The sequence below is a fragment of the Rhinopithecus roxellana genome, chromosome 4, assembly GCF_007565055.1.
Source record: "Rhinopithecus roxellana isolate Shanxi Qingling chromosome 4, ASM756505v1, whole genome shotgun sequence".
Taxonomy (NCBI): Eukaryota; Metazoa; Chordata; class Mammalia; order Primates; family Cercopithecidae; genus Rhinopithecus; species Rhinopithecus roxellana.
The window spans coordinates 155,345,731-155,362,889 of record NC_044552.1 but is presented as its reverse complement, the minus strand read 5'-3'; the positions used below and the strand labels follow the sequence as shown (position 1 = coordinate 155,362,889).

The 17,159-nt window shown below is 35.9% G+C and overlaps 1 protein-coding gene across 1 annotated transcript in view; it reads left to right on the top strand.

Annotated features, from left to right (window-relative positions):
- PACRG (parkin coregulated) overlaps positions 1-17,159 on the top strand; it is a 578,382-nt gene that overhangs the window by 75,456 nt on the left and 485,767 nt on the right. The window contains exon 2 of the mRNA XM_010373150.1: positions 10,847-10,981. Within this exon, the coding sequence (XP_010371452.1) occupies positions 10,847-10,981 (135 nt within the window). The remainder of the gene's footprint in view (positions 1-10,846; positions 10,982-17,159) is intronic.

The following is a 17,159-nucleotide window of genomic DNA, read 5'->3' as shown; positions in this document are numbered from 1 at the left end:
GCCTTTTTCTCACTATACACTCTCCCTTTGGGAAAAGTTGACCATTTCCATAGATTGAACCTACCACTTGGTCACAGTCAAACAATATCGACAGCTTAGACCTCTCTAATAATCACTCTACAGATGTCCAGTTGTTCAGTGACCCCCCCCGCCAAGTTGTTTATCCCACAGGCATTGCAAGCTTAATGTGAAGAAGGATCTAACCCCACTTCACAGTAGGGATGTGGTTTGTTAGGAAAGGTTTGTGCTGAGTCTGGAAGGTGACGAATGGTTATTCAGGAGAAAAGGAAGGAGAAGAGAAAAGAGTGAGGGCACAAGGGAGAATTACAGGCTGATGGAAAATCATGGAGACCAAGGAGGAGCAGGATATATTTGAGACTGCCAGCATTTGGTGTGACTAATGCTTGAAGTGCCTGTGCAGGAATGACCAGAGAGACAGACAGTCAGCTTGCAAATGTCTTTGTGTAGTGTGTCAATGGGAAATCATTGATGGATTGTAAGCAGATGAGAGATATGATTTAATTAGTCTATTAGAATATTCATTGTGCAGCACACAGAGGAATCAACTAGAGAAAGCAAAGCTGGAGGCAAAAAGAGCAAATAAAGAAAAGACAGAGACTTTCTTACACAAAATTTAAAACTTTTCAATGCTAAATAAATAAAACGGGAAACAAAGATGGTAAGATATTTTCAGTCAACACAACCAGTACTTAATATATTCCAATATAAAGATCTCATACAAATTAACATTAATGAGGAAAAGACATGAACACACGCATTCACAATGCATGCATATTGTATTTATACAAAATGAGAAAATATCCTCCTCTTTTAAATGTAGTCATCTAAATTGAACAGGAAGACTGATCTCTTTTTAAATTAGAAAATAATATTATCAAGAATCATAAAATATACCAAAAGTTACCTTATTATCTCACATTGGAGACTCTGTCTGAAGGAAATAATATAAAACATCTCATATGCCTGGAATGTTTATACAATGTAATTACAATAGGCAAAAAATGGAAATAATACATATTCCAAATATAATGGTAAATAGTAGGTGGAATATTACTTAGCCATTAAATATGAAATTTTGATAGAAATCGCAACATTAAAACATATTAAACTAAGTTAAAAAGTACACTAAATGGAAAGGATGTAAAAATTTGGTATTTGCAGTTTTGTGGTTTTGAAAAGTTGAATAGGAAAAGCACAAAGTTATTAATAGGTGGTAGGATTACAAGTGATTTAATAAGATTTTCTTGCAAGCTTTTGCAGTTTCTTATTATTTACATGGTTTAAACAAATAGACTATTCATAACTTTGTAGTCTTGAACTCTAAATTCCATCTCTGCCTCTAGCTCTCCTCATCCAATCGGTCAGATGTCCCAAACAATCCTTTAGATTTTTGCTTAAATTTAATGATCTAGGATAGTGACTGAGGGACATGTCCTGTAGAGACAAAGAGATTGGGATTAAAGTCTCTTTTCAACTGTGTGCTGACACGGTGATTTCCAGCCAGTTATTTACCCTCTTTAATTTCCTTGTCTGTGAAATCATTTCCATACAGTTTTGTTGCAAATTGATACCAATAATATTCATAAAGCAATGAGCACAGTATGAGGGGTTTTGTTCTTATTCTTGATGCCACCCTAATTTAAGGCTTTTGCCATCCTATGCTTGGACCACTGCACTGAAATGCAGGCCACTCACCTTGACTCTATGTTCTCCTGACCTCAGGCCATTCTGTTAGACCTTGACTGAAAACCCTTCCAGAAGTAGATGGCTCAAATCACTTAAAGTTTTCCCTGCCAGCCACTGTTGCCTGTAGTGCCTTATTTTTAAAGACTCCATAGGATGCTTACCAATATATTGAATATTTATTGAAATACAGTCATGTATTGCTTAAACGTGGGGATCCATTCATGTGTTGTTAGGCAATTTCATCATTGTGTGAACATCATACAGTGTACTTACACAAACTTAAATGGTATTGCCTACTACACACCTAGGCTATGTGGTGTAGCCTATTGCTCCTGGGCTACAAACCTGTACAACATGTTACTGTACTGAATGCTGTAGGTAAATGTAAGAAGATGGTAAGTATTTGTGTATTTTAAACATATCTAAAGATAGAAAAGGTACAGTAAAAATATGGTACTATAATCTTCTGGGACCACAATGGTATATGTGGTCTGTTGTTGACTGAAACATTGTTCTGTAGCACATGACTGTATATAAAGGCCGACCTTGGAGATATCGCAGATTCAGATTCAGACCACTGCAATGAAGCAAATATCAATTAAGCGAGTCACATGATTTTTTTGTTTCCCAGTGCATATAAATTACATTTATACTATATTATTGTCTAGTAAGGTACAATAGCATTATGTCTAAAAACAATGCACGTACCTTAATTAAAAAAACTTTATTGCTAAAATATGCTAACAATTATCTAAGCCTTCAGTGAGTCACAGTCTTTTTGCTGGTGGAGGATCTTGCTCTGACATTGATGGCTGCTGACTGATCAGTGTGGTGGTTGCTGAAAGCTGGTGTGGCTGTGATGATTTCTTAAAATAAGACAACAGTGAAATTTGCTGCATTGATTGATTTTTCTTTTCATGAAAGATTTCTCGGTAGCATGTGATGCTGTTTAATACCATTTTATGCACAGTAAAACTTTTTACAAAATTAGAGTCAATCTTCTCAAATTGTGCCCATGCTTATCAATTAAGTTTGTGTTTGCTGTCATTGTCCTTTTTTTTTTTTTTTTTTAAATCATTTTGATAATGTTCAAAGCGTCTTCACCAGGAGTAGATTCTGCCTCAAGAGACTACTTTCTTTGCTCATCCATAAGAAGCAGCTCCTCATTGAAGTTTTATATGAGGTTGCAGCAATTTGTTCACATCTTCACTTCTAATTCTAGACTTTTTGCTATTTCTGCTACATCTCCAGTTACTCCACTGCAGTCTTGAACCCCTCAAAGTTATTCATGAGGATTGGAATCAACCCTCCTTTTAATGTTGATGTTTTGACTTCTTCCTATGAATCAGAAAGGTTCTTAATGGCATTTAGAATGGTAAATCCTGAGTCTTTTGCAGAATATTTAAATTTACATTGCCCAGATACATCAGAGGAATCACCATCTATGGCAGCTAGAGCCTAACAAAATGTGTATCTTTTTTTTTTTTTTTCTGAGATCGAGTTTCACTCTTGTTGCCCAGGCTGGAGTGCAATGGCGCAATCTCAGCCTACTGCAATCTCTGCCTCCCGGGTTCAAGCGATTCTCCTGCCTCAGCCTCCCAAGTAGCTGGGATCACAGGCATGTGCAACCACGCCCAGCTAATTTTGTAATTTTAGTAGAGCCAGGGTTTCACCATGTTGGTCAGGCTGGTCTCGAACTCCTGACCTCAGGTGATGCACCCCCTTCCCCCAACTCAGGCTCCCAAAGTGCTGGGATTATAGGTGTGAGCCACCACACCTGGCCTAAAATGTATTTCTTAACAACAACAACAAAAAGTTGAAAGTCAAAATTACCCCTTGATGTATGGGCTGCAGAATGGGTGTTGTGTAAGCAGGGATGAAAACAACATTCATCTCCTTGTACATCTCCATCACTCTTGGGTGACCAAGAGTTTTGTCAATGAGGAGAATACTTTGAAAGAAATCTTTTCTTCTGAGCAGTAGATCTCAACAGTGGGCTGAAAATATTCAATAAACCATGCTATATACAGATGTGTTGTCATCCAGGCTTTGTTGTTCCATTTACAGAGTACAGGAAGCATAGATTTTGCCTCATTCTTAAGAGCTCTAGAACTTTTCGAGTGCCCAGTGACCACTGGCTTCAACTTAGAGTCACCAGCAGCAGTAGCCCCTAACAAAAGAGTCAGCCTGTCCTTTGAAACTTCGAAGCCAAGCACTGATTTATCCTCAGTAACTTTATCAGCCCAGTATCCTTTTCCAATAGAAAGCTGTTTGTTCTTCATTAAAAATCTCCTGTTTACTCTAGCCACTTTCATCATTTATCTGAGGTAGATCTTCTGGAAAATTTGCTGCAGCTTCCCCATCAGCACTTGCTGCCTCACCTTGCACTTCAATTTATGGAGATGGCTTCTTTCCACAAATCTCACAAATCAACCTCTACTAGCTTCACACTTTTCTTCTGAAGCTTCCTCACCTCTCTCAGCCTTCACAGAATTGAAGACAGTTAGGGCCTTGCTCTGGATTAGGCTTTGGCTTGAGGGAATGTTGTGGCTGGTTTGATCTTCTATCCAGACCACTCAAACTTTTTCCATATCAGCAATAAGCCTGTTTCACTTTCTCATCATTCATGTGTTCACTGGGATAGCACTTTTTATTTCCTTCAGGAACTTTTCCTTTGCATTCACAACTTGGCTGACTATTTGGTACAAGAGGTCTTCCAGCCTGTCCTGGTGTCCAATATGCCTTCTTCACTGAGCTTAATTGTTTCTAGCTTTTGATGCAGAGGAAGAGACGTGTGACTCTTCCCTTCATTTGAACACTTAGGAGCCATGTAGAGTTATTAATTGGACTCATTTCAATATTGTTATGTCTCAGGAAATAGGGAGGCCTGAGGAAGGGAGAGAGATAGGGGAATGGCTGATTGGTGGAGCAGTTAGAACACAAACATTTATGGATTAAATTTGTTGCCTTATATGGGAGTTGTTTGTGGTACTCCCCCAAAATTACAGTAGTAATATTGAAGATCACTGATCACAGGTTACCATAACAGATATAATAATGATGAAAAGTTGAAAGAGTACCAGGATTACCAAAACATGATGCAGAGACATGAAGTGAGCCCATGCTGTTGGAAGCATGGCACTGATAGACTTACACAATGCAAGGTTGCCACAAACCTTCAGTTTACTAAATAAACACAATATCTGCAAAGCACAATAAACCAAAGTGCAATAAAATGAATGTTTGTACATATCCTTAACAAATAAGGCTCATATCTTTTCTGACTATCATGATCATAATATATTGTTAAAATCTTAAATTGTTATATTGTAATAACTTATAATCATTTTACTTGATATTATTTATTTGCTATTGTTGAGGCACCTATCTTCTGTTACAATGCAATTTTCTTATTGTAATAATTTTGTAAGCATTGTCCTGGTCATTTGATGACCTTGAGTATTGTAAAATTTCTAATGCATTGAAGCAATTACAGTTGGCAAATGAGGCAGACACTGAATTACAGAACTTCTCACTCAGGAGCCTACGCTGATGGTAACCAATTTACCGTTCCTGAGACTAACAGTTCAGTCCTGACAGAACTTACGTCAACAGGTCTTGCCCACCCATTTATAACAATCACGTTTTCATGAATCAGAATTTCAGATTGAAGCTGATGAAAACAAGAAATCAATACCTTTGCATCCTATTGTTTCAGTGTTCTAGTGGGTTGGCTAAATTGGCCAATTAGAATAACACAATGCAAATTTCCTGTTGATATAAAAGTCTTTTTTAAACAGCTTCAGTTTATGCTAAAGAATAAAAATAGTGAAAAGAAAATTTTCAAACTATATAATGAAGACTTTTGAAGAGCCTTACATTCCTTCCTTCTTATTATTAGTTTTGTGACCATATGACAGACACTGTGATCTAAGTCCTAAATCCATTATACCACATTCCATAAATGTAGGCATATAAAGTATTCTGTCATCTGTAGTCATTTCAAAATGCATTCAGTATCTTGGTTCCCAAGTGCATCGGATTTTATTAAAAGCATTCTGCTGTAGCATCCATTCTTCCTAATTGGTTTACAGATTGCCCCTACCATTCAGGCAAACCTTAATTGCATTTTCCCACAAATCTCGTTTGGTTTATGGTCTCTTGTTTGCTTTCTATTATTTATAATAAATTGAGGTAAAATTCTTAAAACATGAAATAAAATGTATAATATTTTCTCTTCTACAAATATGGAACTTACCTAAGGAGTTTCAGGTCATTTTGCTTGTTTTAAAAGTTATTTAGACAAGCTACAACCATCTGCGTGGTTTCCAATAATAAGATCTTTATTACCATCCTAGAATTAATTATATTTCACTTGATTTTTTTATGTACAGATTTTTAGGATTATATGGAATAAACTATGTATAGAATATAAAAATGGTATGTCCTTCTATACAGTTTAGTTGGATACACATGTCATAAGTATCTGGAACAGAAAAAGTATTATTTTGGCTGTAGTGACAAAGCATCTGCATAAAATTCGGTGCCACTCAGTGCCACTGATGCACCAAGAGAGCTAACTGAGAACATTCTAGCTTCTGTTACAAGGTCTGGCTTTTGAGATGCCAAGAGTTAATTTAGAATGGATCTATAGCAGATCCCAAAGTATATAGTGTTTAAAAATAAGTAAATATTCACAATAGCAAAGACTTGGAATCAACCCAAATGTCCATCTGTGACAGACTGGATTAAGAAAATGTGGCACATATACACCATGGAATACTATGCAGCCGTAGAAAAGGATGAGTTTGCATCCTTTGTAGGGACATGGATGCAGCTGGAAACCATCATTCTTAGCAAACTATCACAAGAACAGAAAACCAAACACCGTATGTTCTCACTCACAGGTAGGAACTGAACAATGAGATCACTTGGACTCGGGAAGGGGAACATCACACACTGGGGCCTATCATGGGGAGGGGGGATGGGGGAGGGATTGCATTGGGAGTTATACCTGATATAAATGATGAATTGATGGGTGCTGATGAGTTGATGGGTGCAGCACACCAACATGGCACAAGTATACATATGTAACAAACCTGCACGTTATGCACATGTACCCTAGAACTTAAAGTCTAATAAAAAAAAAAAAGAAAGAAAGAACCAAGAACATGTCTTTGTAACAAAAACTGGTTGTTACATGGACAGTGATCAGAGAAATCACTTGCTGTTTAGAATTTTTCCCCATGTAGCATTCCATGAAATAAACAGATAGCTGCTCCTGGTTCCCCCAGAAAAATACAGATTTGTAAAAAAAAAAAAATAATAATAAGTAAATAGCAGAAATATAAAGACAGGATACCAGAGACTCAAGAAGAGAATTTCTCACTGTCAAGTGATTACGTATCACCATGGATTATGTTGTGAAGTTCTCTTCTAAATAAAGGCTTTCCCTGGAAGTGCAGGCATGGAATCATTTCTGTAGGGTACATGAAAATTTATTGAAAGGAAGAAGTGTAAGTTATCTATATCAATTTATAAAAAGCCTTCTAAGCTTTGTTAGAAATGTGTCCATTCCTTCAAAAGTTTGAACATTAAGAATTTTGAGCTGAGAATCAAAAAGATTGGAGTATATTCAGTATAAGAGACAAAAAGAAAAGAGAACTTGATTTTTAAAGAAATGCAAAGACAAAAGGGGGAAAGATGGATGATCTCAACAAATTTTAGACCAACTCAGTAAGTTCGAGGCTTACTATCAGCAGTAAAAATAACTGTGTGACTTCTAGAAAAACTCAAAAAGGATGGTTAGTGGATGATTTGCAAGCAGAATATCTAAATAATGGTTGTAGTTGAGTTTTTAAAGTGGGGCATTGGGACTTTCTTCTTCACTAGAATAGTAAAGAGGCCCCAACATCTGCAGTGCTAGTGGAGACCTCACCAGGAGCTTGGGCTTGTTCCCCACTTAGGGACAAAAGAGTTGCCTCCTTCCCATTGGAGTTAAGTCAGAGGACTGCCTAGAGAGTCAGGAATTTCACCACTATTCAGGGGAATGAGGCCACACCATTTATGATGTCAGTGTGGACAATGGGGGAGCAGTAATGAGTCACTCCTGCCTCTTCCAGCCAGGAGGTTATCAGTGGAGGCCTAGTGGGTTCTGGAATCTCCATCCCCAGCCAGTATTAATGAGACATTCTCTCCTCTGGGGTCACCCAGTATTAATGAAGCATTCCCTCCTCTGAGGGCAGTAGATGCCAAGTAGAGTAATGAGACTTTACCCCAACTTGGCAGTAATAAGGTAGCACCCTTCCCCCAACCTTTGCCAGAGAAATGTCAGAATAAGCAAGCTAAAGCAGACGCTTTAAGATCTCATAATAGAAAATCAGTGATGACACCAAGAATCAGGAAGATCTCAGAGTGAATGTAAAAATATAATCAACAGGTGCCAACAACAAGATAACAGAAATGTTAGAAATGTCTAGGGAAGAATTTTAAATTACTTTCAAAAATGCTTTTATGAATATTGTGACACACTTGAGACAATTAAAGAGTGGAAAGTCTCAGAAATGAAATAGACAATATAAAGATGAACCAAATAGAAATTGTAGAACTTAAAATAGAACTCAAATAAAAGTGCATTGGGGCTCAACAGCAGAATGCAGGAGGCAGAAGGAAGAACCCACAAACTTGAAGACAGAGCAGTAGAAGTTACCCAAGCTGAACGACAGAGAAAATAGGCTGAAAAAAAAAAAAGTTTCAGGGATCTGTGGTACCATAACACAAGATCTAACATTAATGTCATAGGAGTCTACAAGGAGAGGAGAAAGAAGCCAGGCCAAAGAAGTACTCAAAGAAATAATGACTGAAAACTTTCTAAATTTGGCAAGAGACATGAACCTACAGATTCACAAAGTTGAGCAAACTTCAAACAGGATAAAAAGCAAACAAATGCATGCAAAGGAACATCGTAATTAAACTTCTGAAAATTAAAGACGAGAAAAATCTTGGCATAACTAAAAAAAAGTGGCACCTTATCAATAAGGGAAAGCAATGTGAATGAGAGTGGATTTATCATCCAAAGCTTTGAAGGCTAGAGGGAAGTGGCACACTATTTTTCAAGTGCTAAAAGAAAGAACCATGAACCTTAAATCCTTCATCCAGTTAAAATGTGGTTTTGGAAATGCAGAAGAAATCAATAAAATTGGCCAACTTCTAGTAAGACAGACAAAGGAAAAAGTGAAGACACAAATTACCAAATATCAGAAACGAATAATAGAGCTCATGAGAGACCCTCCAGACATCAGAAGGATAACACAGAAAAACCACAAGCAATTCTACACTTGTAAGTTTGACAACTTAAATAAAACGGACCAATTCCTCAGTAAATACATGTTACTGCAAGTCATGCAATAGGAAGCAGATTATTTGAGTAGCTCTGTAACTTTAAAGGCTATTATATTACATTTGTAATAGAAAACTCCATATCAAAAGGTGACAGAATAAGAATCACAGAAGCCTACTGATTGATGCAGAAAAAAATTGAAAAAATAACTAAAATAACTTAAAAAATAACTTTTTGGCAACATAAAAATTTGTCAATCATTTATCAATTCCCAAAAATGTGATTCAAGATTTACTCCTCCATGAGTTTCACAAGTTCAGGAATCACAGCCCTACAGTTTCCATGACAGTCATATAGTTAAAACTGTTCTTTTTATATAGCCTCCAGCTCAAAGAGCTGAACAAAATTGTTGTTAAATACATGTGGTTATTTAACAATTGAATGAATTTGACTGAAAATGGTGGCTATTAATTCTAATTCCAGAACAAATTCCTAATCTTCAGTAAGTGAAAGGAAATCTTCCTTCCTATTGGTAATGCCCAATGCGGCCTCAATTACTCATATAATCATATACTGGGAGTAATGTGCTATGTAGTGGAGTAAATTCTAAACTCTAATAAATGTGTGTTACCTCACTCTTCAACTCCACTTCAGCATTTACTCATTGTAATAAGGTATTTCTTAATACCACACTTAATTTCAAATATAATCCTTTTATATATGTATTAGATATAATGTATTTTTCATATCTAATGTGTATTGTATATTTATTGTATGTTATTTAGATACATTAATATATTCATCAAAATTGGAGTTTTTAACAAAATATTACAAATTAACATATAAAATAACTAAAAAGATTAAGTTATATTATTCCATCCATAGTATTAGCAAAGTAATCATGAATTTATTAAGCTAATATATAAAATGACTAGTATTTACCTTTTTATAATAAGCAGGGAAAAATAATCATGGTTAGACTATATGTAAGGAACAGAGCAGTACCCTCATTTTCTAAGTAGTTTCTTATTACTTTCAATTTTGTAATCTAATGAATTAGGTCCAATGTAAATAATGCAGATTCAAAAGATATATTCAATGTAAATAACCCTATAGGAAATATTTCTTCTTTAATGAAAATTTCAGTTTTGGAGATGGAAGTTTCTCATCGGTTCTAATTTCTCATCTGTTCTAATGTTACTTTCCTGTGAATTCATGTTACCAAATGTGAATTCATGTTACCAAATACACACACATAATAGGCCACCTTTTTTTTCTTTCTATACTCATTTATTATTACTTTTATATCATTTTAGTAGTTTTATTGTTAATATTCATAATATGAGAACATATTCCACTATCTTACATATATATAGAAAGACTGAAATGTTTTAAATTACTTCAGTATTCCATAAAGTATATCAAACCCAAGATTAGAATTTATAAGTATTTGAAATTGTTAAAGTTTTAACATTCTAAGCTTAAGACACTTCTATTAAAATGTTTTTCATAAACATAGTATCAGTCTTCCCTATAAAGTGATATTTTAAGTGACATTTTCTAGGACTGCTTTCTAAAGTAGCTTGAAATAAAGTAGACTTTTAATAGTGATTATAAAATAATTTTCTTCCCCAGGTGTTTGTATTAACAGATTTCTGTTGTCCCTTATTAGATAATGTGGTTTTATCTTCCAACATATTTATACAAACTGAAGTCTTTTAAAACAGAAAGTCCTTTTATTGTGAATGTTTTTAGTATGTCTTGAAACCTGATCCCTATTTTTTTTTTTTTTCAATTAAGGTGAGAGGCCCTCCAACGGCAGGGGCATTTAAAGAAAGACCAACCAAGCCCACAGCATTTCGAAAATTCTATGAGCGAGGTGACTTCCCAATTGCCCTTGAGCATGATTCGAAAGGAAACAAAATCGCCTGGAAGGTAAGTCAGGACACAGCTGTGCTGGCCAGCTGCACTTCCTGGAGTGATATCCCCCCAATACCAAACACACTTGACTGCTAAGTAAATAAACTGGAGTCATTTCTCAGCACATGGAAGATGGTGGGAAAGCTCTTAGAGAAAGCCCCCCTGTGTCAGCCATCCACCTTGACTAACAATTAAATTACAGCCTGCAAAGAAGAAAATGACAGAGTTGCTTTGCCTTAGAGAATTGTCTGCTGCCCAATTCATCTCTATTTTTATGAGAACCTGGCAGCCCGGCCTGATCAGGCAGTCCATCAAATGATGGAACTGGCGGCTGGATAGGGAGAGCAACAGCCATTTATCTACCCCAAATTTCACCTTCCTGCAGGACACTTCCAAATGGAAGCTTTAATTACCTAAATGGATAGGTCAAGATTGTCTGCTCTCTGGAAATGCAGAGTAGAATACAAAAGCAGGCCGATCCCAATCCTGGCTCTTCTCTCCGTCCCAGCCTGTGTCAGCCCGCGCAATGGCTGTCACACGTGCCCTGTTAGAGGCTGACCTCCACAGCCAAAGCCATTACAGCACAGACATTTTTCTGACAAAAGGTTAATTGGCTTCAAAATAAATGCATTGCCTAATGACTCCATTCCAATGTGGTTGTGTTCCTTTATAAAAGGCTGACTGATGTTATTTGTAAAAACTTGCCAATCTCTTAACCGTAGAAGGCTTTTACATTTAATTTGAGAAAAATAAATGCTGGTCTCTAACCGGCTTCTGCTATTTAATTATTGTTGTTATCAAAGACTTTGCTTTTGGTGATATTTATCAGCTAAAAGGGCTTCTCAGCCTACAGACAGCAAAGCAGTTGTGCACACTTATGAGTATCACATCAAGTTAAGGACAAGAAAAGGCTTTGGCCAAATATCAGTTACAGTAAGCAATTGACACATTTAACTTGGAAGTCCAGCAGTCATGGCCAAAAGCAAATCAGGAATCGTTTGTAGTTAGTAACAAATAAATTTATGTTTAAATTTGTTAAACATAAATCAAAGTAAATAGCTTATAGTGATTTACTTTGAGAAATCAAATAGCTTAAAAAGGTGCATTAAAATTAAAATTTTCCTTCCTGTATAGAAACATCGAAAGGATTATTTGCATGATATCTAGTATGTCTTTTAAAATATTTTCATATTTTTATCAAACATTTCTAATTCTTGAGCAGATCCGATATCAGTTATCGAACTTAGAATTATTTCAACTTATGTTACAAGAGGAACTTGGTGGTATCCTTATTAGGAAACCTTATTATAAAATTTTGGGGGAGTGGGAAAGAGGTGAGTAACATTATTGTCTCCTTTATGATAGTCTCTGTTAGTATCTGAATTTGGTATGTGAAAATGTATGTATGATGAGAAAAAATATGTAGCGAGTATAACTAACTTTCATACTTTAGTCTTAATATAAGCATGTATTTCCAAAGTTTTGTTGGGATTTTTGGATTCATATATTTGATTGGTTGCATGGATTTTGTGTTTGCCTGTCTATGTACTGGCTCATACAAGATAACACAGTAGAGTGTCTTCAAAACCTGATTCCTGTTGAGTAAAATAATATGTCATAATTCTTTATAAAAAGTGAGTGGCTTTTGGTATTTTAGGTAATTATAACCTACACATAAATTGCATTAATGAAAATAAATTTTATAGATTTATTATGATTCAAATAATTTTATGAGCAACCGTTAGAAGTGTAGAGACTAGAAAAAATCATTTTGAAAATAAATTATTAATAAAAATATGAGATGAATCATTTTCTTTATGTTTGATAATCCAACAGTCAGCAGGGATATAAAATGCTTTTCTTTTTTATGGATATATTAATTCTCTTAAGCTACTATTGATTATAGTACTGATTCAGCAAGCTAGAAAGTAATAAAAAGAAGAAACAATTTATTTGCTGTCACTGGTAGTATAATAGCATAAATTTAGAAAAACATCTTATTCCAGAAGCTGTGGACTTCTTTTAGAAAGTTGCTACTACATTTTAATTGCATTACTGTATCACTGAAGATAAGACATTCAGATTATTAATCATAGGCTTGGGTACCATCTATCCATAGTTTCATATTTATTTCGTGGCACATTGGAAAAAGCAAGAGGCCAAGGCCCCGCACTCCTCTCTTGTGTGTGGGCAGAGCAGCGGTTTCTGGTCATGCAAACCTCTCGTCTCAGTGTCATAGCTCATCCCTCACTGAGGACTCCTGAGGAACAGTGCTTCCCTCAGAGGATATGGCCTCTCTCGACTCTCCTCAGACACCCTGGGGACTCCAAGTGGATCTGCGAGCATCTGAAATGAAGTGCATAACTAAGTGAGAAGCATGTCTATTTCTTTATTGGTGTTTACAGAGCCTACGGCTCTAAAGGACTTAGGAGGCACTGCTCTAAATCCTGGCACAGGCTGCCCCATCCTCTCAGGGTCGTTCTAGTCTGTGAAGGTGCTGGTCTGGGGATCCCTCCCCAGGTCCTCAGACTCCTCTTCTACTTGTTCTGGATTAGCTGAGCAGATCTTCACCAGGTTAGGAACTGTCGTATGTTCTTGAAATAACAAAGGTAGTCTATGGTAACATCAGAAGGTAGAAGTAAGAGGAAGTAAGAGTTAGAAACAGACAGGTGTCTTTGCATGCTTAGGTTTCTCAGCCCACACCCTGCTCTCAGTACCAGTTTCGTGCACACGCAAGTGGTCATTTGTTCCAGATGCCAAAACAACGTGGCAAGCTGCATGTCATTGTCTCTGTAGCTTCGTCTATTTCTTGTGGCATCTCTGAAGATTGCAGCAGTGTCTGATCCAACTGTCTGCAGTGGTGGAAACGTTCTACTATCTGCACCATCTAATATGGTACAACCGGCCATATGTGGTGATTAAGCACTTGAAATGTGCCTACCGAGACTGAGGAACTGAATTTTTAATTTTATTTAATTTTAATTAATTTTAATTTAAATAGCCACATGGTTACCATATTAGACTGTGCAGCTCCAGATTAAGATAATGGCAGTCAAAAATAAATGCCTGAATCTGCTACCCGGATAGATAGAAGGCTTTCACTATGTTAGAATTGTTATTATTAAAGTGAAAAAAATGGGACTCATCTATGGATTTATTGTCATGGTTTTCTATGCATATCATGAATTTCTTGGTAAATATGAGAAAAGTTTTGCAAAATGTTTGTGCGAAAATTTCTCTATACTTATCAATGGCAGTTCATAAGCTATGAAAGATGAATAGATCTCATCTCAAACATGAAATCTACCAATCTTGATTATCAATGGTTGTAGTTATAAAAAAGCTTAAGGAATACTTAAACAAAAAATGTTAATCTGTTTCTTTTGCTACATTTTTCTTGACCCCTCTAACATTTGGGAAATAACGACTGTTGATTGTTTTGCTCTCTTCAATATACCTGAGGCACTGTCGATTTTTAGAAATAACTATATGGTATTATAAACCATTCATTTATTTTGAAGATGGAAACAGCTACACCTATGCAAAGGTGTCTCTAAAATCTTTCACTTTCTAGGCATTTTGATGTAGTAGATATTGATACAGGCCGTCTTTCTCCATGATAATGTGCTATGTGACAGAATACGACATGCACTAAGATGGTCTTGTTTTCCACTAAATTTCTAATAACCAGGCATAAGAATGTCCCAGATATCAGATATATTAGAAAAGGAAATAGATAAACCTATAACCCCCTAGGAAAATCAAGATATAATACCAACCCTTTCACAAATGCAGCAAAATCACAAACCTCTCAAATCTGAAAGGGAGAAATGCAAAATGGACTTGTACTTTGTCCAGAATCCCTCCCCAGTTCCCCCAAGCACCTAATCACCCCACACCTGACAATGTCATGGTGGTCCTTGTCCAGAGTAGCAGAGATGCCAGAGGGCTTTCTGCAGTCTAGCTTTTTCTTCTTTGACATGTAAATGATATTCCATAGCCACCTATATTGAAATGAAATTAATAAAGACAGAACTGATACACATGAACAAGTATATGTGAGAATGGAGTTAGGTGGCCTCTACTCACTGCCAAAAGTGTATCTTCCTCACTGGCCTATTAGAGGTACATCAAATCTCGCCATGGAGGCAAATTTCCCCTTAGGTTCATATAGTAATTGTACCTGTTGATTAAAATTTAGATCTCCAGACTTTGTTTTGTATTAAAAAATGCCTTCTTAATATGAATCAGATAGCTATAAACACTTAATAAATACTTTTTATAAATAATTATTGACATAAATGTGTCATTTATATATTTATACCCTACATTATTTCAAAATGGAGTTAAATTGTCTTACAAAAAAAACTATAAAGTCAGCATAAATAAGAGATGAGAGAAATGAAAACCATAGGGACCCAGAATGGATTCAGTACCAATGTTAGTAAAAATAGGCATATCCTGAAATCCCATAAGGCAGAGATCTTTGTCTGTGTTTCCGATTTGTTCACTCACTTTCCTGGTACCTCGAACAGTACTGTCACAGGGCAGGCGCCCAAGGATATTTGTTGGATGAAAGTAAAGCATTCAGGAGTTGATTAGTTTTAAGTCTTATTTCTCTTGCTCCATAGGCCTCTCTTTCCTTATCTGTAAGTGACAACAATATACCAGGTGATTTCTATGGCTCTTTTAAATTAAGAGCATTCAAATAAATTTTGTTTCACAATTATTAAAATAACAGTATTTTGAGATGTTCATGGATTACTTCAAAGAACAAATATTGAGTACAAATTTGCCACAGAAATCAATTCTTCTGGTAGTAAAATGGAAATATTAGCAGCAGGACATTTAATTTGAATCCGTAGCCCGTCAGGTTCCAGAGTGATATGCAACGGTCTTGAGGAGGTTGAACTTTTACCACGAGAATGCTCTTTATGTTATACATGAATGTTTTTCAACTGACTACTCATCCCTTAAAGTTTGCTTTCAAAATGACAAGTTCGCTTCCCTTTCTAAAGGACTGAAAATATATGTCGCACTTGAACACCCAAGTAAAGGAAATGCTGTGAATAAATTAATTAGCTGCATAAATCAGCCTTTATAATTTCCACTGATGGTGTCTCAGACAACACCTTTAATTATGTGTTGACTGACAATTCCATTCAATATTTCTTCTCTGGCATCTTTCTCCTTTTTTTCTAGTTCTTTTTATTTCTCAGCAGCATTGGTATTCATGAACTATAAAAAGCTGTCAATGTGACTGTTTTCATTGACATAACTGATAATTTCCTAGTAGGAAAAACAGTTATTGCATATAATTATTATAAAAGTAGGCACACATTTTCTTACAATTAAAATCAGCCCCGACTCAGGATAGCTCATTATCTGTAAATATTACTGCATTTTAAAGTAAATCACACTGTGATGTGATACACGATCCATTTGCTATCAGTGTTTTCACAAGATTCTGTAATTTTGAGTTATAATTTAGTCCCTTGGTACCTTCAATTTCTTAATGCTTCAGTTTCTTGAGGATTTAAAAAATTAATGCTATATCTATTGCCCCTAAGTTAAAACTGATATTGACTTTTGAAATCTCGTAGGCAAATTTATTTGAGCTGAATAATTTGTTTCACATCAAGGAGAATGAATGTTCTCTTAGAATTGTCCTGGGCTTCTATTTCTTTTGATAACTGCCAAAGCTTGAGTTTGGAAAACAGGACTTAGTAGAATTTGCAAGGCAAATTTTACAAGAGAAGTGACAATTTACCTGATTTTTGTACGAGAGATCTGCCACGTTCCCACAATTATTTCCTTTGTGATTAATTAATGGACAGGGCTTATTCCAGAAGTCTTGAAAAAAATAATCCTCTGGCAATGAGTGTACTCTTCTTAATGCCATTCTTTTATTTGATGTAAATTGCTACATCTTAAAAGTGTACAGCATGAAAATACAGCCACGTATCAGAAATAACTTCTGTTTAAATTGGTTAGATGACCTCTGAAAACCAGATGAAAGATTTTCTGCTGAATGGGTTGGTGCTCCCTGCTGCCTATATAATTTATGTGAGAAATTAGTGCAAATGGTTCACTTTTATGGAGCAGAGCTGCTTGTAGCAAGCCTGCAGAAACAATTTCCCCCCAAGCCTCCATCTGTTCTTCAAACTAGGGCATATGCCATCTCATCGAGCTT